This window comes from Entelurus aequoreus, linkage group LG19 (assembly GCF_033978785.1).
Source record: "Entelurus aequoreus isolate RoL-2023_Sb linkage group LG19, RoL_Eaeq_v1.1, whole genome shotgun sequence".
Lineage (NCBI taxonomy): Eukaryota > Metazoa > Chordata > Actinopteri > Syngnathiformes > Syngnathidae > Entelurus > Entelurus aequoreus.
This window is the reverse complement of record NC_084749.1, coordinates 10328120-10350503: the sequence shown is the minus strand read 5'-3', so window position 1 is coordinate 10350503 and position 22384 is coordinate 10328120. Positions and strand designations below refer to the sequence as shown.

Here is a 22384-nt window from a genome sequence, read left to right as displayed (position 1 = left end):
AGACACTTGTGATTTAGGGCTATATAAGTAAACATTGATTGATTGATACATACAAAATGAATGAACACTTTACTGAGAGTAATTGAGAATGTAAAGGCATGCATATTCTCCTGACTGAGAAGCAGCGTCCTCTGCAGTGGACATTTTGTCAGTGCTGCACTGAAAAAAAAAGAAAAGCGCCCTGCAGGAGACCCTGGCTCTTTAAGACGTTATATTAGATTGTGCGCCTTGTCTAAGTACAGTATCACAGTGTATCGTTGTCTGTACATTTTTTGCGTGGTCCTGCGTGGACTCCGTCGACACTTTTCATTTAATTTCCAAGCCAGACGTGTTTTTCCAGTCTCAGCTTTCATTGCTGTCGGAGCGAGCATGTTCTCAGGACCCCCTGCTGGGATTACCTGTGGCCTCGTCGGCTTAGCCGTGCAGATTTATACGCCGCGTCTGCGAGGGATTTCAGCGCGGTGACTGATGAATCCTGAGCATTGCTGGCACGGAGCGAGTCACGGCTCATTACTTCAGGAGAAACGTCTTTAAAGTGTGAGATGAAGGACGCCCCTCCCCTTCCTGGCCCGTCTTCTCCACCCGAGTCTTGCATAACTTCGACGGTCTTCCACGGTGTCAGAGTATAAGACAGACGGCGGAAGGGTCGTGTTTGTCCACAGACGCTGCGCACCACTTACTCTTACAGTCGTCTGGGCGCAGCGCCTCGTAGCCGACGGCCTCCGGCAACCTCCTCTTCTGCACCCGGTGCAGGAGGATGCGGTAGGTGCCGGTCAGAGGGCTCTTGGAGTCCGAACAGGGGTTGTTCTGCAGGTGAAGCGCCGCAATTCCCAGATCGGACAATAGCGTTTTCACCTCCTCCTCTTCCTCGCTTAGAGTCGGCGCGGCCTGAGCAAAGTGGGGCGGCGACAGAGGCAGGGAGCCAAAAGGACGAGGGCCCTCGGTCCCCCTGAGCCAAGCGCTGTCTGCTATTTGGGTAAGCGAGGAGCGGTCCACTGGTACCGGACGCAGCATACCTTTGATGAGCATCTGGCACTGGTCAGGCACGTACGGCGGGATGCTGTAGGCCCCTTGAAGGATGCAACGCTTCAGCCGCCCCAAATTGTCCCCGAAAAAAGGCAAGGTGGCGGTCACGGTGAAGTAGAGAAGAATACCTAGAGCCCAGATGTCCGAGCAGCAGCCCATGTAGCCTTTGTCTCGGAAAAGTTCGGGCGCGGCGTACGGCGGGGAGCCGCAGAAATTGCTGAGCAACTCGTGGGGTGCGCTTTCGGTGCTGAAGCCGAAGTCACCCACCTTGATGCAGTAGCTGGTGGTGTAGAAGATGTTCTCCGCTTTCAGGTCTCTGTGGACGATGTTGTTGTCGTGCTGCAACAGAAGAAAAAAAAATCAACAGTGTTCACCAAGCATTCATTTGCGGCGGCCCGCCACTAAAACATTTGGACCGACACAACGTGAGAATCGCGAATCGAATTCGAATCGATTTTTTCCCACACCCCTACTCTGTACCGTATGGGTTCAAATGTGAACGGTAGCCATCCTTAGCGCAATAGATTTGGCGCTAAGGATGGCTACCGTTCACATTTGAACCCATACGGTACAGAGTAGGGGTGTGGGAAAAAATCGATTCGAATTCGAATCGCGATTCTCACGTTGTGCTATTCAGAATCGATTCTCATTTTGAAAAAATCGATTTTTTTATTTATTTTTTTATTAATCAATCCAACAAAACAATACACAGCAATACCATAACAATGCAATCCAGTTCCAAAACCAAACCCGACCCAGCAAACACTCAGAACTGCAATAAACAGAACAATTGAGAGGAGACACAAACACGACACAGAACAAACCAAAAGTAGTGAAACAAAAATGAATATTATCAACAACAGTATCAATATTAGTTACAATTTCAACATAGCAGTGATTAAAAATCCCTCATTGACATTATCATTAGACATTTATTAAAAAAAAAAAAAAGAACAATAGTGTCACAGTGGCTTACACTTGCATCGCATCTCATAAGCTTGACAACACACTGTGTCCAATATTTTCACAAAGATAAAATAAGTCATATTTTTGGTTCATTTAATACTTAAAACAAATTTACATTATTGCAATCAGTTGATAAAACATTGTCCTTTACAATTATAAAAGCTTTTTACAAAAATCTACTACTCTGCTTGCATGTCAGCAGACTGGGGTAGATCCTGCTGAAATCTATGTATTGAATGAATAGAGAATCCTTTTGAATTGGGAAAAAATCGTTTTTGAATCGAGAATCTTGTTAAATTGAAAAAAAAAAAATCGATTTGGAATCGAATCGTGACCCCAAGAATCGATATTGAATCGAATCGTGGGACACCCAAAGATTCACAGCCCTATTACACACCATAGGAGGATACAAAAATGCATAACTAACTGCTAAGCTTGAGCTCTAGAACGTAAACTGGGAGGCAGATCAATAGAAATGTTGACAGTAACGATACAAAGTAAAGTATCAGTATATGATCGATACTACATCAGATCAGTATTTTATAGTACTGTATAAAAAAAATGTTTTTGTTATTGTTTACAAACTCGGGAAATAAGAGACAACAGTAGTTTTTGCTTTTGTTTAGATATTTTGCACTGTGGACTGTATTATAAATGTTGCATGTAGTAATAAAAGGAAGTAAGGAAATAATTTAAACATGAATTGATATTGTCGGATTGTAACAAAAAATTTAATCATTTTATGATGAATTCAAATCTTAAACATGCATTGGCCAATTCTGCCCCAGGAACTGCCTGCTATTACATCAATACCCTAATTAGTAGTATCGTCCTAAACTAATGTAAAGTCTCCAAACAACAGAATAAAAAATGCTTATTACATTTTAATTGAACTATAAATGGATTTGTGTTACAGCAGAAAGTAACCAGATAATAACAGTAAATCAGCAAGTACATTTTGAGAGAATAATACAACTGGAAATGTAGTAATATGTTAACGGATACATCTGCACATAAATTAGGAGCTATCAATTTTTATTAGAGATGTCCGATAATGGCTTTTTTGCCGATATTCCGATATTGTCCAACTCTTAATTACCGATTCCTATATCAACCGATACCGATATATACAGTCGTGGAATGAACACATTATTATGCCTAATTTTGTTGTGATGCCCCGCTGGATGCATTAAACAATGTAACAAGGTTTTCCAAAATAAATCAACTCAAGTTATGGAAGAAAATGCCAAGATGGCACTGCCATATTTATTATTGAAGTCACAAAGTGCATTATTTTTTTTAACACGCCTCAAAACAGCAGCTTGGAATTTGGGACATGCTCTCCCTGAGAGAGCATGAGGAGGTTGAGGTGGGCGGGGAGGTGGGGGGCGGGTATGGGGGTAGGGGGTAGCGGGGGGTGTATATTGTAGCATCCCGGAAGAGTTAGTGCTGCAAGGGGTTCTGGGTATTTGTTCTGTTGTGTTTATGTTGTGTTACGGTGCGGATGTTCTCCCGAAATGTGTTTGTCATTCTTGTTTGGTGTGGGATCACAGTGTGGCACATATTTGTAACAGTGTTAAAGTTGTTTATACGTCCACCCTCAGTGTGACCTGTATGGCTGTTGACCAAATATGGCTTGCATTCACTTGTGTGTGTGAAAAGCCGTAGATATTATGTGACTGGGCCGGCACGCAAAGGAAGTGCCTTTAAGGTTTATTGGCGCTCTGTACTTTTCCCTACGTCCGTGTACACAGCGGCGTTTTAAAAAGCCATAAGTTTTACTTTTTGAAACCGATACAGATAATTTCCGATATTACATTTTAAAGCATTTATCGGACGATATTATCGGACATCCCTAATTTTATTACCATTTATATGCCAAAAATATATTTTTTTTATTGCAATATGCTACAACATATATACTGCGGTATAAATTTTAGGCCATATCGCGCATCACTAATATCAATAAAATACGAAGGTTACTATGATACATCTTTGAGGCATGGTATTTTCCAGCACACCACAAGTAAAGAGATGTGTAATAAAAGGTGCAACTGATGCTCACCATGTGTTTCACCGCAGAGACCACTTGAGCAAAGATCAGTTTGGCCTCCAAGTCGCCTAGCTTGCCCCTGGTGGTGATACGAGAGAACAGGTCGCCGCCGCTGCCGTACTCCATCGCCAGGTAGATCTTCCTGCTGGTCTCCATCACCTCGTACAGACGCACCACGTTGGGGTGGCACAGCTTTTCCATGCAGCGGATCTCGGAGGAGGTGATCGGCTGGCCTCCCTTATCCAGACGCTGCTTGTCCACGACCTTCACTGCCACTCTTTCTGGCGGAAAACACGGGGGAGGAGATTTTGACAAGAGGGTCGAAACATCTGTCAGGTGCGGTCCGTCAGATAAAGCAGATGTGTCCAAAGTGCGGCCCAGAGGTCTTTTGCTGTCCGCAGATAATTTTCTAATGGCCCGTGGCACGTTCTAAAATTACTTATACAAAAAAAAAACACTCAAAAGTGGAATTGAATAGCCTTCAGGTGAAATGTAACAAGAATAAATTGCAATGTTGACTCTAATAACACAGAGCTGCCATGCAAGCAGTTTTATTTATTTTTTACTAAAAAAATAATAATGAATCAAAATAACTGTGGTTTTGAATTATTGACCAAATGAAGGCTTCAATTGCTCCACATCAAATATTCCACTTTGAGATATGTTTGGGGGAAAATATTGCATATTTTGTGTATTTGCCATATAAAAAAAACAAAGTTCTCTATGACAAAAAGGGCATTAAACAAAACAAAACGTGAGAAAAATTATTATAAAAACATATAATCCCCGAAAGGGATAAGCGGTAGAAAATGGATGGATGGATAATCGACATACAGGTAGATCTAAAGTTGATTTAGACTTCTAGAGATATGTGGGTTGAAAGTAAAAAAAAAAATTGATTACTTTTTTCTTTTTTAAACACTTTTATGAAAGGGGCTCTTTTTATTCCCAAGAATTATTGTGAGACTTATTTTAACTATCGTTGCTCAAAAAATAATAATGAATCAAAATCCCTGTTGTTAGGAATTATTGACCTATTGAAGGCTTCAATTGCTCCACATCAAATTTTCCACTATAAGATTTTTTGGGGGGGGAAATATCGCATGTTTTGTGTATTTGCCATATAAAAAACAAAGTTTTCAATGACAAAAAGGGCATGAAACAAAAAAAAAGTGAGAAAATAATAAAAAACAATCTACAGATGGATGTAAAGTTGATTTAGACTTCTAGAGATATGTGGGTTGAATGTAAAAAAAAAAGGATTACTTTTTCCTTTTTTAAACACTTTTATGAAAGGGGCTCTTTTTATTCCCAAGAATTATAGTGAGTGATGTTTTAACTATCATTGCTCAAAAAATAATAATGAATCAAAATCCCTGTTGTTATGAATTATTGACCTATTGAAGGCTTCAATTGCTCCACATCAAATATTCCACTACGAGATATTTTGGGGGGAAAATATTGCATATTTTGTGTATTTGCCATATAAAAAAACAACGATTTCTATGACAAAAAGGGCATTAAACAAAAAAAAAGTGAGAAAAATAATTTAGAAAAAAACATAATGGACAGATAGATCTAAAGTTGATTTAGACTTCTAGAAATATGTGGGTTGAAAGTAAAAAAAAAACTGATTACTTTTTTCTTTTTTTAACACTTTTATGAAAGGGGCTCTTTTTATTCCCAAGAATTATAGTGAGACTTGTTTTAACTATCATTGCTCAAAAAATAATAATGAATCAAAATCAATGTTAGGAATTATTGACCTATTGAAGGCTTCAATTGCTCCACATCAAATATTCTACTATGAGATATTTCGGGGGGAAAATATTGCATATTTTGTGTATTTGTCATGTAAAAAAACCAAAGTTTTTGATGACAAAAAGGGCATTAAACAAAAAAAAGTGAGACAAATAATAAAATAAACAATCGACAGATAGATCTAAAGTTGATTTAGACTTCTAGAGATACGTGCGTTGAAAGTAAAAATGTTTTTTTAACTTTTTTCTTTTTTTTAACACTTTTATGAAAGGGGCTCTTTTTATTCCCAAGAATTATAGTGAGTGATGTTTTAACTATCATTGCTCAAAAAATAATAATGAATCAAAATCCCTGTTGTTATGAATTATTGACCTATTGAAGGCTTCAATTGCTCCACATCAAATATTCCACTACGAGATATTTTGGGGGGAAAATATTGCATATTTTGTGTATTTGCCATATAAAAAAACAACGATTTCTATGACAAAAAGGGCATTAAACAAAAAAAAAAGTGAGAAAAATAATTTAGAAAAAAACATATAATGGACAGATAGATCTAAAGTTGATTTAGACTTCTGGAAATATGTGGGTTGAAAGTAAAAAAAACCTGATTACTTTTTTCTTTTTTTAACACTTTTATGAAAGGGGCTCTTTTTATTCCCAAGAATTATAGTGAGACTTGTTTTAACTATCATTGCTCAAAAAATAATAATGAATCAAAATTACTGTTAGGAATTATTGACCTATTGAAGGCTTCAATTGCTCCACATCAAATATTCTACTTTGAGATATTTCGGGGGGGAAATATTGCATATTTTGTGTATTTGTCATGTAAAAAAACCCAAAGTTTTTTATGACATAAAAGGGCATTAAACAAAAAAAAATGTGAGAAAAATAATAAAATAAACATAATCGACAGATCTAAAGTTGATTTAGACTTCTAGAAATATGTGGGTTGAAAGTAAAAATTTTTTTTTAACTTTTTTCTTTATGTTAACACTTTTATTAAAGGGGCTCTTTTGATTCCCAAGAATTATAGTTAGATTTGTTTTAACTATCATTGCTCAAAAAATCATAATGAATTAAAATCATTGTTGTTATGAATTATTGACCTATTGAAGGCTTCAATTGCTCCACATCAAATATTCTATTTTGAGATATGTTTGGGGGAAAATATTGCATATTTTGTGTATTTGTCATATAAAAAAAAATAAGTTTTCTATGACAAAAAGGGCATTAAAAAAAAAAAACGTGAGAAAAATAATAAAATAAACAATCGACCGATAGATCTAAAGTTGATTTAGACTTCTAGAGATACGTGTGTTGAAAGTTAAAAAAAATTGATTACTTTTTTCTTTTTTTAACACTTTTATGAAAGGGGCTCTTTTGATTCCCAAGAATTATAGTGAGACTTGTTTTAACTATCATTGTTAAAAAAATAATAATGACTCAAAATCAATGTTGTTGTGAATTATTGACCTATTGAAGGCTTCAATTGCTCCACATCAAATTTTCCACTACGAGATATTTTGGGGGGGGGAAATATTGTATATTTCGTGTATTTGCCATATAAAAAAAACAAAGTTTTCTATGACAAAAAGGGTATAAAACAAAACAAAAAAACCTGAGTAAAATAATACAAATATAATCGAGGAATAGATCTGAAGTTGATCTAGACTTCTACAGATACGTGGGTTGAAAGTAAAAAAAATGTTTTACTTTTTTTCTTTTTTAACACTTTTATGAAAGGGGCTCTTATGATCCCCAGGAATTATAGTGAGATTTTTTTAAACTCTCATTGTTCAAAAAATAATAATGAATCAAAATCACTGTCGTTATGAATTATTGACCTATTGAAGGCTTCAATTGCTCCACATCAAATTTTCCACTACGAGATATTTTTGGGGGGGGGGGAAATATTGCATATTTTGTGTATTTGCCATATAAAAAAACAACGTTTTTTATGACAAAAAGGGCATGAAACAAAACAAAAAAACCTGAGTAAAATAATAAAAACATATAATCGACGGATAGATCTGAAGTTGATCTAGACTTCTATAGATATGTGGGTTGAAAGTTAAAAAAAATGTATTACTTTTTTTTTTTTTTAACACTTTTATGAAAGGGGCTCTTATGATCCCCAGGTTGTTTTTTTTCACTCACATTGTTCAAAAAATAATAATGAACCAAAATCAATGTTATTAATTATTGACCTATTTAAGGCTCCAATTACCAGAGGTGGGACCAAGTCATTGCTTTGCAAGTCACAAGTAAGTCTCAAGTCTTTGCCCTCAAGTCTCGAGTCAAGTCCAGAGTCAAGACAGGCAAGTCCCGAGTCAAGTCCAAAGTCAAGACTGGAAAGTCTCAAGTCAAGTCACAAGTCCTGCATTTTGAGTTTCGAGTCCTTTCAAGTCCTTTTGACCACAGACTAATATTTTTACACAGATTGTGTATGCTTTTAAACCGCTGTATTTATTAATTAAAACAAGTGCATTTGAAATAGCAGGAAAGAAAATAGTACTGACATTGCAATTCATAATAGCACTATTAACCAGTAATTTTAATAGTTTAAACAATTTTAAACATTTAACTCATTCCTTTACAGAATAAACACATTTGCAAAAACAAGTGCAACTGTACTTATTTGTACAAAAGTGTTAACATTGTATTTCCATGGCATATTGCATTGTAACTAGTTCCACAGCAGTTTCTATTCTGTTCTTACTTTATCTCATTGATCTCATCTCATACTGTATGTGTGTTGATGTGTGCGTACACATGAAAAACATAACAAATACATGAACATAACAATGAACAGAGTTGTACTTTTTAGATGTCAGGGCCCTATGCAATATGTACACATATTCTTAATATAGTATATATTTTAACTGACCTTTATTTGACTATGTTTGTCTTTTTGTAGGTGGCTAAAATACGCGGTGCTGCTGACCGCCGTCTAACGTTATGTTACTGTGTGTGATACATTGACTAACGTAACGTTTTCTGTAGGTACCTCATGCAACCCTGCTTAAAAAATCACTTGACAAAAAGTATGAATAAGGTAGCAAACTGCAGTGGACGCAACATATTGCCGTGTTTGAAATGACGTTATAACCATAAACATCTTATAAGTAGACGCAATATTGGTTGCTGTGACGCGAGCAATTTGCATCTTGAAGTGGTGATGAGGAGCCGGCGAGCAGCCTAAACTGACAGTTGACAGGTAGAAAACAAAGATGCCGGGCTGGTGTTCAGCGTTTTCCTGCTCAAATGAGCGGACTGTTGAAAATAGGAATCGGGGGATTACTTTTCACAAGTAAGATTTAACATTAATGTACTATTGGTTGTATTTTATGAAAATAACATTACCACAGAGTTGAGAAGGAGCAAAGATCTTCAATATTTGTATGTGAAAATCACAAATAAATCTTCTGGGGGAGGATGACGCCCCTACAGGGGTTTGCTTTACAAACTTTCAGCCCCACCTAAAACAAAATTCACCAGCCGCCATTGATTATAATGCATTCTCATTTTAGGCAAAATATAAGACAATACTTTCTTAACAGTATAATTGTAACCAGGAATAAGTCTTCAAGTAACAATATTCAAATACTAACATTGTTGGGTAAAACAGAATTTGGTTTTATTCTGAATCCAGTGAAACAGATTGGTGGTTTTAGCTGATATAAAGACTTTCAGGTGTTTATATATGTTTAAGTATTTGGCAGACGCTTTTATCCAAAGCGACATACATAAAAAATACATATATAACAATCACTGTAAACATTATCATTTAAGGGAAGAATGTAATACAACATATCAATACAAAGTGTCAAGACAGAAGAAACTCTCTGCTGCTGCAGCAACAGAGATACGGTCTATAAGATATATAGATATCTAATGTATTCATACATTGTTTATGTAGGATATACGTATGTATATATAACGTCATCATATTGTTTCTTCAATTTAAAAATAGCTGACCGTTTTTTCCCCTTCTCTGGGATTATATTCCCAGTTTTGATCTCGGACGTCTGGTCACTTATAGCGTATAAGAATATTATATTACTGTTAAGCAAACGATGAATAATAAAACATGTGTCCGTTATCATAGCTACACGTATGACAAAAAAAACGCGTGAAAATGAGTGGTAATCAGTGAGGTAAAATGAATTAAATGCGTTGACAGTTCATTGCTCCTGCCAAATGAATTGCACTGAGTGGAGCGGATCACCACTCCAAGATGGCGGCCCCGCGTCTCGTCTGCGCCAGTAGGCAGTAGCGCTCGATGCTGTGTACCCTTATAAGATGTCTATGGTTATAACGTTAGCAGTGAGTTTTACAGCCTCACTGATTTAACTACACAGCAAATAAAAGTCATGTTACTTAGCCAATAAACGTTATCTTACATTCAAACTTACCCTTCTTTGTGCAACTTCAAATGTCGAACGAAGTTGGAAGTTGTTGCGTCTCCGTCTGTAATATTCGAACTGCGTGATTTGCATACGGCAATTCGTTTTAAGTTGACCAAGTCGTAGTTTTTATACCCGAACGAAACCAACTTTGGTATAAATCTTTCTCACTGGCGCGTTGTTTGACAACTCTTGTTCATTGGTTGTCCTGCAATTTGATTGGCTGAATGCTGTGTGATGAAAACAATGTAGATCTAATTTGATTGGCTGTTGTACTGACAGCACACCAGCTGACAGGAACAACACGCTGATAGACAGACAAGTACAAAATGAAAAATACGGAGCGCTCCCAAATAACTTTTTAAGCTTTAGGTTTTGGGGAAAGTAGCAAGTCATGTCAAGTCAAAAGCCTCAAGTCCAAGTGAAGTCACAAGTCATTGATGTTAAAGTCTAAGTCGAGTTGCAAGTCTCTTTACATTTTGTCAAGTCGAGTCTAAAGTCATCAAATTCATGACTCGAGTCTGACTCGAGTCCAAGTCATGTGACTCGAGTCCACACCTCTGCCAATTACTTCACATAAAATATTTCACTTTGAACATTTTTGAGGGGAAAATATTGCATATTTTCTGTTATTGCTATAGAAATATTTGAAAAAAAACCTTTATATCGACAGATAAATAGGAAGTTGATCTTGAGATTTAAGCGTGCAAAAATATATGTATTATATGACATGTTTGTATATTATATGACTGTGAGTCCAAACTTGAGGGGAGCCCTAAAGGTTAAAATAATCTATATATTGTGTTGGTTTTGAAAATGAAAAATATCAAAATTGCCCTCGCATGCTTGGATGCAGGGCCGGCCCGTGGCATAGGCCGTATAGGCAAATGCTAAGGGCGCCGTCCATCAGGAGGCGCCACGCCAGTGCCACAAATGTTGGAGAAAAAAAAATATATATTATTATTATTTCTAAATACAAAAAATAATCCCACGTTAATTAAAATGCAATGTAAAGCCTATTTAATAGAAATATTATTTGTTACAACATTAACCCCCCCCCCCCCCCCCCCCCCCCCCCCCCCCCCCCACGGTGCGCCCCCTCCCTTCCCGTATCATGACTCTTACCACATCAAAAAATCAACACAAGATGTCAAAACGGCCAAAACTGTCAGGTGCCCAGGGAAGAAAAAATAGAAAAGAAGAGGAGGAGAAACGAGAAAAAGACAGAGGTAGCAGGTAGGTAACGTTAGCCTACATGAAATTATTTGTCTGTTACAGAATGTGATAGTAACCTGGCTTTTTAGCGTTAAGCTAATGTTACATGATTCGGCAATTGCTAATCAATAAATAGCTAGTTCTGTTTTAACGTCGGGTTAACATTGTGGAGGGGGCTAAATTGTTATGGAAAATAATAATGTAACGTTAGGTAATTACAGTACTCCCACCATACATTCCTCAGGGACATTTGTATTAGATCTTTTAAGCAGGTGTTTTTTGTTTACATTGTTATTGCCTTCTGGTTAGCCAATGTTTGCCCTGCAGGTAATAGTCACTTTTCCACCTCTTTATATATTAGGTATAGTTGTAAGCCTAGTTGTTAAAGTGCACATCATTAATGTTAATTAAGCAATATCACATGAGAGGGAATGCTGTTTTTTTATTTGAGCACTGCTGTGATTCGGTTAAAGATAATCATAACATAACATTCTCCTATAATATGTTAATTTGCTTTCTTTAAGTAAAAAAAAAAGGTCAAAGACAAAGCTATTCGGTTTCTTCTGAGTATATACACTTCACTGCCGATGTGGGGGGGGGGGGGGCGCCACCTAAAATCTTGCCTAGTGCGCCAGATTGGTTAGGGCCAGGCCTGCTTGGATGTTTCAGTGTGCGGCCCTCAGTTGAAAAAGTTTGGACACCCCTGAGCTAAAGCGTGAAGGTGATACCTTTGGTCAAAGCATGGATGCCCAGTCTGACTGAGGAGAAGTTCCCCTGCCCGATCTCCCCGCGCAGCTCGTAGAATCCAACCCTGCGCCCGAGAATGAGCTCGTTGACCATCCTCTCGTTGTGTGCCAGGTCGTAGACCACCCTGTCGAAGGGCGTCTGCCGCACCCTCTCGGCCTCGCTCACCTGCGGGATGGCTCTTCTCGCAGCGGCAGCAAAAGCGGACATCGGCGGCTTGGGGGTCTTTTCCGCCTTCTGTGACTCATCTTTGGCTTTGTTATTGACTTTCTGCTTGGGCCACAGCTTTGTCTTGATGGCTTTTGGGAAGAGAAGACACAAAGGGAACACAACTTTGACATAATTGTAGCCTTTTTCAGACAACTGAACTTGGAAGTCAATGAAAAAGCTCTTGATGACAAAATTAAAGAGCAGTGGACTGCGAGTAAGTCGACGTCACTAGGACTGGCTGACGTAACCGAAACTACACATTGCTTGCTTACTTTGTCCAGAGATATGAAGAAAATGGCTGATAAAGCATTTTAGTTAGTTGACATAGTTTACCGGGTCTTATTGTTGGGCCGCGAACGTCGCAAAAAAATATAATTTTCTCAGCAGTGGCCGTATGGGCCTCAGTGGTAATACACTTTTCCACCACTTGTGGCAGTAAACACAATATCAAACATAAGAAGTCTAGAACTAAAGTCATAGAGAAGTTTCTTAAGCGCAATAATTATGACTAAAGTGGTGAAACTATTTTTATTTTCACTTAAATTTTATTGACAGTTTAAGAAATGTATTACTATTTAGTTTATTCATTTTGGCAGTAAAATAATTGCATGTAAATGCATTTTTTTGGTGATTTATGCATTTTATTTGGTTAGTACTTAGTTTTTATAAGCAGCCTGACCTAAACCAAAGGTTTATTATGTGTTATATAAATCATCTTTATGATCAACACAAGGTTTCATATCATTTGACAAGGTTGTTAACCTATTAAACTGTACGTAGTTTAGATATAATTAATGAATATGGTTAAAATCAAGATTAGGATCACTAATTCAGTGTTAATATTGCAGATATTGTTATTTTGGAGCAGCCTATTGAGCAACACTGTTCATAAACAAATATTTCCGAATGAAGAAGTCGTCTTTATAGTCTTTATTGTAAGTTAGCAGATGCTTAAAAATATCTCAAAAGCTAAATTTTAAAGCAGATGGCTAAATTAGGGCTACTGAATAATGTGATTAGTCGACTAATCGTTTGGATAGTTGATCATTAGTCGAGTAATTGTTAGAATAGTAGATGATTAGTCGACCAATCGTTGAGATAGTTGATAATTAGTCGACCAATTGTTGAGTTAGTTGAGGCATAGTCGACCAATAGCTGAGATAATTGATGATTAGTCGACCAATCGTTTAGATCGCCAATTATTACTCGACCAATCGGTTAGATTGCCAATGATTAGTGGATCAATCATTGAAATCACCAATGATTAGTTGACCCTTTGTTAAAATAGTAAATGATTAGTCGACCAATCGCTGAGATAGTCGAGGATTAGTCGATCAATCGTTCAGATAGTCGAGGATTAGTCGACCAATCGTTGTGATAGTCGAGGATTAGTCGACCAATCATTGTGATGGTCGAGGATTAGTCGACCAGTCGTTGATATAGTCGAGGATTAGTCGACCAATCATTGTGATAATCGAATATTAGTCGACCAATCGTTGAGATAGTTGAAGATTAGTCCACCAATCATTGAGATAGTCAAGGATTAGTCGACCAATCTTTGTGATAGTCAAGGATTAGTCGTCCAATCGTTGAGATGGTCAATGATTAGTCGACCAATCGTTGAGATGGTCGATGATTAGTCGACCAACCCCTGAGATGGTCGATGATTAGTCGACCAACCCCTGAGATAGTCGATGATTAGTCGACCAATCCCTGAGATGGTCGATGATTAGGCGACCAATCCCTGAGATAACCGATGATTAGTCAACCAATCGCTGAGATAGTCGATGATTAGTCAACCAATCGCTGAGGTAGTCGACCAATTGCTGAGATAGTCGATGATTAGTCAACCAAATCGCTGAGATAGTCGATGATTAGTCGACCAATCGCTGAGGTAGTCGATTAGTCGACCAATAGCTGAGATAGTCGATGATTTGTCGACCAATTGCTGAGATAGTCGATGATTAGTCGACCAATCGCTGAGATACTCGATGATTAGTCGACCAATCGCTGAGATAGTCGATGATTAGTCGACCAATCGTTGAGATTGCCAATGATTAGTCGACCAATTGTTAAGATAGTCAATAACAACTCGATGATCAAAATAGTTGTTACTGCAGCCTTAATTGTCAACATAAGCAGAACCAACTTAAGTGGGTTATATTGTATTAAGATAACCCATCACATTTACATATCATTTTACACTATAATAACATCTCCATAGAAACCTAGTAATTATCATCGTTTTCATGCATTAACAAATGTTTCGGGAAAAAAGCAGAGACCTTTTATAATCAAAGTATTTTATTTTATTTTTTTAACTTTATCAAAATTAATTACCGTAATTATGTAGTCCTCAACCCCACTACCAGTGTCGTCACATGTTATTGTCTTGTACAAAGGTGCCATCATTTCAACATCTGGGTATATTTATTTTCATCAAAACATTTGAGAAAGAACCCGATCTCTGTAAAGAAGCAAAAATGCATTGTTTTCTTCTTATTACAGTACATTTTTGTTAAAAAAAATATATCCACAAGGACAACAAGCTTTGGTATGACACTAAGCTTGAGCAGCATGTAACAAGGACCTTTCTAATACTCGGTGGTTGTGGGATAGATTTAGTCAGAGGCAGCTTTAGTCCTCAAAATGGAAAGGATTAACCTTTTTTTTGGTACAGTACGGTATTACTATGTGGCGTCTAATTGGGGAAGGCTATTGATGTTAGCGGTTTAAAGTCAGGTCATAATAGAAGACCGCCATAACAAAGCTAAAGACTAACTTCCACATTTTGTCTATATATTTTTAAGTTGCTACATATTGTATGTTAGTACAAATGTGTGACACATGTACAAAAAATGATGTACTTGGAATAAACACAAAGCCTACGTTTCTAAGAAATGTGTTCCGGAAAGTAAATGTGGGGAAAATCCAAAGTGAAAACAAATATTGACATTTTTCTGCACAGTGTTCATAGCTGCAGTAAATACTATTGATTCAGTTTAAGCAATTACTTTTACCAATAAAAACAGAAAAATACCCATTAGGGATGTCCAATGTTACCATTAATGCAAATTACTAGTGCTTTTAAATCAGAATATAAGATCTTTATCGTCACACATACAACATATATACAGCAAAATATAGAGACAACATTTGTGATGTTATTTAAATGTTATTGCAATGTTGCAGTTATTAGTTTTATTGAAATTAATATATTTACTGTGGATCAAGAAAACTACTGCAGTATACAAAAAAGACAATACATTGCAAAACGTGTAAAAACACAATATATTAAAAAATAAAAAATTACCTCAAAAAAGGAAAATAAACCATATTTTACATAATAAAATGTGCTTTTGAACATATAAGCTCCTGTTTTTACAAACGTACTTAAGGAGCGCCATCCCGAGGATCTATCAAGTATTACACCAAAACAAAATTCAAGGCAGTGGAAATATTTTTGAGGAAAGTCATCAGAAACACTGATTTTTGACTGTAGTTTATTGATAATGTATCTCAAAAATACATCACATTGCTTTATTTTTTGTCTTTAATTAGTTTCACCAAGTAAAAAGCTAAAAAACTGTGAAAACCATGACACTATGCTCCCTAAAAAGCAGAGACAAACAGTATTACCACAAAATAAAAAGTAATACATGTACCTGCATGCTGTGAGTCCTTCATACTGCCCCTCATCCTGTAACACCTGGCTGTGACTGAACATGTGAGCAGATCTTCATTAGACAATCCTATTAAAGGCAGAGTATTAGTGGACTTGCTCATTGGCTCCCACACAAGCTCAAAGCATGGAAATGCTGCATACACAATATAATATGTACAGAGAACACTAATCATGTATTTTACTAAATGTATTGCTTATGGTTAATAACAGGTGTGGGAGGAGTTTTTTTCCAACTGATTATAAAAGGTTTTAAGGCAAAATTGCTATTTTGTAGTTGTAGTTAGTATTTCAGTCTACTAGATGTCAATTGATGCTGCAGTGTTATTCAGTGTGTGAACTTATGTAGCTGAATTGTTTGCTTTAGAACTTGTGAAGTGTTTCTTTTTTTTACATCAAATTATGCTGACAATTTTATTAAACGTTCACTTTATTTAATTGTATTACATTTACCAGAAGTGTATAGAGGTTAATGTGTGTTTTATAACAAACGCCTTTTTGACACCGAATATATTAAACTGATTGTTTGCGTTTAAATTTTGGGGACTGTTTTTTTATTATTATTTTTTTTTACATCAAATCATCCTGTCAATTTCATTAAATGTTCATTTTTTCCATTTACCGAAAGTGGGTCTTGAGTTTTGAGGCAACAAATATTTCTGCACTGAATTTGTACACAGTATTTTTTTTTACACTAAACTTTAAAACACTGTATTGGAAAAAAATAATTTTAAAACACACAAATTTACTCATTAATTTAATCAAATTATGCTGACGATTTAATTTAATAAAATGTGCTAGCAAAATGTGTGTGTTTAAAAATAAAAATTTTCAAATTCAGTTTGTTAAATTACAGCGTTTTAAAATTCAGTTGAACAAAATCCAGCGCAAATATATCCGTTGCTTTAAAACACAAAACCCACTTACGGTAAATAATATTTAAATAAATTGACAATTTTGTGAAATTGTCAGCATAATTTGATGTCAAAAAATAATTTCACGAAATTCAAACGCATTATAATAAAACAGAGAACACAATTAACATCACATTCAGATTTGTATTTTTTTTTCACTTTAAATCAAATTAAAATAATGAAACAAAGATGTATAACATTTGTATCAAAAAGAAAAAAAAACATATTCAGCAAGTATGAAACTATTTTTATTTTTCAGCACTGGAAGCGACAAAACTTGCTTTGATGGACATGTGATCCCAGCCAATAGTAAAGTCCTGGTTTCCAACTAAGCCAATCAGCGACGACAATTTAGTTGGCGGGAGAGGAAAAGGCGGGGCATTAGTGAGGATTTCTAACCAATCAGCGCACTGTAAGCTCAAAGAAACCGGAAGCACATGCTACTGTGTTCATCTTCTGTATTCATCCCTGATATGTCACGACACAAGCAGACTTTGGTTTGTTTATTTGTAGACTTTTAGCCACAGAGAGGACAAGATGGCAGCGATAGTGGCTTCACTTGTAACCCACACGGAGCTGGAGCCTGACCGCGGTGGGAGCGAAGAGGAGAGCCGAGGGGCCGCCGAGGCTCCGGAGGAGGGCGGCCAGCAGCAGGCGACGGTTCCCGCGGCTACCGGGACTCACAACCGGTTGTCCAAACTCCCGCTGGCCCGCATCAAGGCCTTGATGAAGTCGGACCCAGATGTGTCCCTCGCCAGCCAGGAGTCGGTCTTCATTATTGCCAAAGCCACGGTAAACAAAGTCAGTCTTGCTGTGTCCCTTGTGGCGCGTAGGAGTCCGTTTAGTCTCGCGATATTTAGCTGCAGCGTGACTTGCCATGCGGAAGTGACTTCTCAAAACCGTAACAAGACGTACGTTAAAGATTTTATTTGGACAATAATTACACTCATTGTACGATTAATAATTAAAAAATGACTATGATTTGACCTGTTCAATACTTGGCTCTTAGCAAACTCTCTCGTGCCTTTTTACAACCATGTGGGGGCGCTGTTCTACCGGTGGCCTCTTTTTTAAACAGTGTTACTGTATTCAAAGGTAAAATTGTATTATAAGAGGTTCTGCTACTAATACACGATCTTTGTTAATGGTTTACCGTGTCAAATAGTCTCGAGCAACGTCATATTGAGCATGTACGATTAATAATGCATATGTTCCTTCTTGACTGCACTTAAATGTAGAATATATTTATATTATTCATATATTATATATATAATATATTATATATATTATATGTATTATTATTATTGTCTTTTGTGAGCGAACTGTGGTGCTGAATTTCCCCCAGGGATCAATAAAGTACTTTCTATTCTATTCTATTCTAATACCATAAACAAATATAATTCTTCTAAGGCAGTGTTTTTCAACCTTTTTTGAGCCAAGGCACATTTTTTGCGTTGAAAAAATGCGGAGGCACACCACCAGCAGAAATCACTAAACAACGAAACTCAGTTGGCAGTAAAAAGTCGTGGTCGCAATTGTTGGATATGACTTTAAACCATAACCAAGCATGCATCACTATAGCTCTTATCTCAAAGTAGGTGTACTGTCACCACCTGTCACATCACACCCTGACTTATTTGGAGTGTTTTGCTGTTTTCCTGTGTGTAGTGTTTTAGTTCTTGTCTTGCGCTCCTTTTTTTTGGTATTTTCCTATAGCAGTTTCATGTCTTTGAGCGATATTTCCCGTATCTACTTTGTTTTAGCAATCAAGAACATTTCAGTTGTTTGTATCCTTCTTTGTGGGGACATTTGTTGATTGTCATGTACGGATGTACTTTGTGGACGCGGTATTTGCTCCACAGTAAGTCTTTTCTGTCGTCCAGCATTCTGTTTTCGTTTACTTTGTAGCCAGTTGAGTTTTAGTTTCGTTCTGCATAGCCTTCCCTAAGCTTCAATGTCTTTTCTTAGGGGCACTCACCTTTTGTTTATTTTTGGTTTAGGCATTAGACACCTTTTTACCTGCACACTGCCTCCTGCTGTTTCCGACATCTACAAAGCAATTAGCTACCGGCTGCCACCTACTGATATGGAAGAGTATTACACGGTTACTCTGCTGAGCTTTAGACAGCACCGACACTCAACAACAACACATCTTTTGCAGACTATAATTACTGACTTGCAAAAAATATTTTTAACCCAAATAGGTGAATTTAGATAATCTCCCACGGTACACCAGACTGTATCTCACAGCACACTAGTGTGCTGCGGCACTGTGGTTGAAAAACACTGCTCTAAGCTTCTGGTGTGATTTTTTTTTTTTTTTTTTGGCAACACTGCTTTTTGTATTATCATGATATGCTAACACATTCAGTTTATCTCCCAGTTTACACTAAAAAAATTTAACTTTAAGTACACTTTCATTGTTTTATGGAGGTAAACATAGTTTGTAACAACTCAAATGAAAATGTGATGTTCAATCACTGTTTTAAAAATAATTATGCTTTCAGTGCACATGGACTTATCCACAGGTACATACAGTTTTAAAAAAAAAACCTCAAATTTGCAGGTATATCAAGTGCGTAATACAATAACATACAACACATATATTAAATTCCAGTGGCGGGCCGTGCGTTTCTCACCTAGGCCTTCAGTGATGTCCTACTTAGTCCGACTTCACCTCTCAAAATACCGTAATTTATGTCACCACATGGACACGTCTGGAGATACTATACAGAAACCCACTTGCACACTACTGCGCATTGAATCCTCTCAACAGTGTACAAAACGGTCTATTTTTTGGCACATTTAACATGCAATAAACCCACTTCAGCAAATAAAACATATCTTATGTGGTACTGTCAAAATTAAAATAATCTAATTGTATGGCAACACTAAATGGTCCCTAGTGTGTGAATGTGAGTGTGAATGTTGTCTGTCTATCTGTGTTGGCCCTGCGATGAGATGGCGACTTGTCCAGGGTGTACCCCGCCTACCGCCCGATTGTAGCTGAGATAGGCTCCAGCACCCCCCGTGACCCCGAAAGGGATAAGCGGTAGAAAATGGATGGATGTATAAAACAACTGAAACATGAAAAAATTAAGAAGTAAAATATTGGAACTCACAATTTGTAGCACCCATTCGACGACTTATAAGCCAGTGGTACCACTCGTAGTCTGTTGATCCGTGTGAATGTCGCGGGCAAACCATTTCACCGCAGAGATAGCTTGAGGGTAGCCGTATAAAGAACTTTAACACTGTTACAAATATGCGCCACACTGTGAACCCACACCAAACGAGAATGACAAACAAATATCAGGAGAACATCCGCACCGTAACACAACATAAACACAACAGAACATATATCCAGAACCCCTTGCAGCACTAAGTCTTCCGGGACGCTACATTATACACTCCCCGCTACCTCCTACCCCCCAACCTCAACCTCCTCATGCTCTCTCAGGGAGAGCATGTCCCAAATTCCAAGCTGCTGTTTTGAGGCATGTTAAAAAAAATAATGCACTTTGTGACTTCAATAATAAATATGGCAGTGCCATGTTGGCATTTTTTTCCATAACTTGAGTTGATTTATTTTGGAAAACCTTGTTACATTGTTTAATGCATCACAACAAAATTAGGCATAATGTGTTAATTCCACGACTGTATATATCGGTATCGGATGATATCTGAATCGGTAATTAAGAGTTGGACAATATCAGATCTCGGCAAAAAAGGCCATTATCGGACATCTCTATCTTATATTTTTATGGCTTGTATGGCTCCGGTGCCACTTCCTGTTTTCGCAACTTGTGATTGGATAAGTGAGTATGCAATCACAGCGTAAGGCCAGCTAAAAGGCCTTGCTGACAACAACTCATGATCTGATTGGCTATGGCAATTGTCTATGAACCGTATGTGTCCGTTCACTTGTATCCCAGTTTGTATCCCCGATACAAACAGACCCTTGCATTGTTGATTCTGAAGGCCCCGGGCAGATTTCGTACAGCATGGCAACATAAGCTAGCTGAATTCTGATTGGATACAAACTCCAACCCTAAAAACAACAGCACTGGAAAGAGCATAACATGAGATGCAGAGAATATGAATATTTTTTTATATTTAGGGAATGTAAATTAAAAATTACTTTTATCTTTAATTATGATCATGATTTCTGGTTAAGTTAGGCCAGCAGAGAAGGCCTTGCTGGCCCTGACGGCACACTACTGTTAAATGCAGTATAGACTGATACCTAAAACAAATGTTTTCTGCATGACTTTTTTGCATACCGTTTTGAGCAAGTGTATATTTGTGTAAAATTAACTCACCACAGATTCAACAGTGGTCTTAACAATCCTGTTTGTCCTGCAGGAGTTGTTTGTGGAGATGATCGCCAAAGATGCTTTGGTGTATGCACAGCAAGGGAAGAGGAAAACGCTGCAAAGAAAAGACTTGGGTAAATTCACAGCAACACAACATGTGCAAGTTTGTAATAATAATCTATTCAGTCAATAAGTTCAGGATCAGTATTGTACATAACACTTAACATACAATAATTCTTCCTCTGGTAAAGTAAACCAACCAAAACATTTCGTTATAGTCTTTCTAAAGGCAGAATGATTGCCTAGTAAAGTTTTCAATAAGTGTACATTATAAGTATTGTAAATTATATTTAAAAATCAGTTTTTTTCTTGTGTCTCTGTAGACAACGCAATAGAGGCTGTGGACGAATTTGCATTTCTGGAAGGTGAGCGATTTTCTTTTTAAACATTTCACTATTGACTGGTTGAATTGTTTCAGATAATACATTTGCAGTGAAGCGTATACAGTATTTACTTTCTTTGTTCTTTATTTATACAGGTCACTAGGTATAATAATAGTACAGTGGAACCTCGATTTATGGACTTAATTGTTTCTTGAACAGGGTTTGTATACATAAATGTGCGCACAGTGAAGCAAATTTCTCCATAAGAAACATTGTAAATATGAATAATGGGTTCCATCCTTGACAAAAATTCCTATTTGTTTACACTTTTAACACAATATAAAGTGCTATAAAGCACCGTATATCAAACATAACAAGGTGATGAATTAAGTATATCTTAACAAGCCAAAACAACAATGACAAGCTAAACTGTCCTGTTTGCGATGCTCTGCCAACAAACGCACAGAAGTCCCTTTGGTGCCCTCACAAACAATAAGAAATCCCAAAAAAGCCTTAACTATTTTGCTACAATAATAAACATTTAAGAAAAGTAAAATCCACTTTCCATTGTCATCGGCTAATAAGCAGCTGATGAGGAGAGAATAAAGCAGACAGGAGGAAAAGGGTCTGTGTGTGCCACTGAACGAAAGGAATGTGTCTTCTCCTCTGCAATATAAGTTTGCTTTGGCATTTTTTTACAGA

General features: G+C 37.0%; 2 protein-coding genes across 3 annotated transcripts in view; one reads left to right on the top strand and one right to left on the bottom strand.

The window, feature by feature from the left end:
- Positions 1-383: 383 nt before the first annotated feature.
- LOC133635100 (serine/threonine-protein kinase NIM1-like) lies at positions 384-21417 on the bottom strand. Of its 2 annotated transcripts, none has more exons than XM_062027870.1 (5): positions 21306-21417; positions 16053-16139; positions 12162-12476; positions 4058-4326; positions 384-1365 (listed from the first exon to the last, which is right to left on the bottom strand). In XM_062027870.1, the coding sequence occupies exons 2-5, from the start codon at positions 16084-16086 to the stop codon at positions 619-621; spliced, it is 1365 nt and encodes a 454-aa protein (XP_061883854.1). In that variant the 5' UTR covers positions 16087-16139; positions 21306-21417; the 3' UTR covers positions 384-618. The 2 variants fall into 2 exon arrangements, with proteins under 2 accessions (XP_061883854.1, XP_061883855.1); XM_062027871.1 differs by lacking the exon at positions 21306-21417 and having other exon boundaries at positions 12162-12244; positions 12346-12476; positions 16053-16107.
- Positions 17385-22384, top strand: part of LOC133635102 (uncharacterized) — a 46005-nt gene continuing 41005 nt past the window's right edge. The window contains exons 1-3 of the mRNA XM_062027872.1: positions 17385-17775; positions 21349-21433; positions 21683-21724. Coding sequence (XP_061883856.1) covers positions 17521-17775; positions 21349-21433; positions 21683-21724 — 382 coding nt within the window. The 5' untranslated portion in view covers positions 17385-17520. The remainder of the gene's footprint in view (positions 17776-21348; positions 21434-21682; positions 21725-22384) is intronic.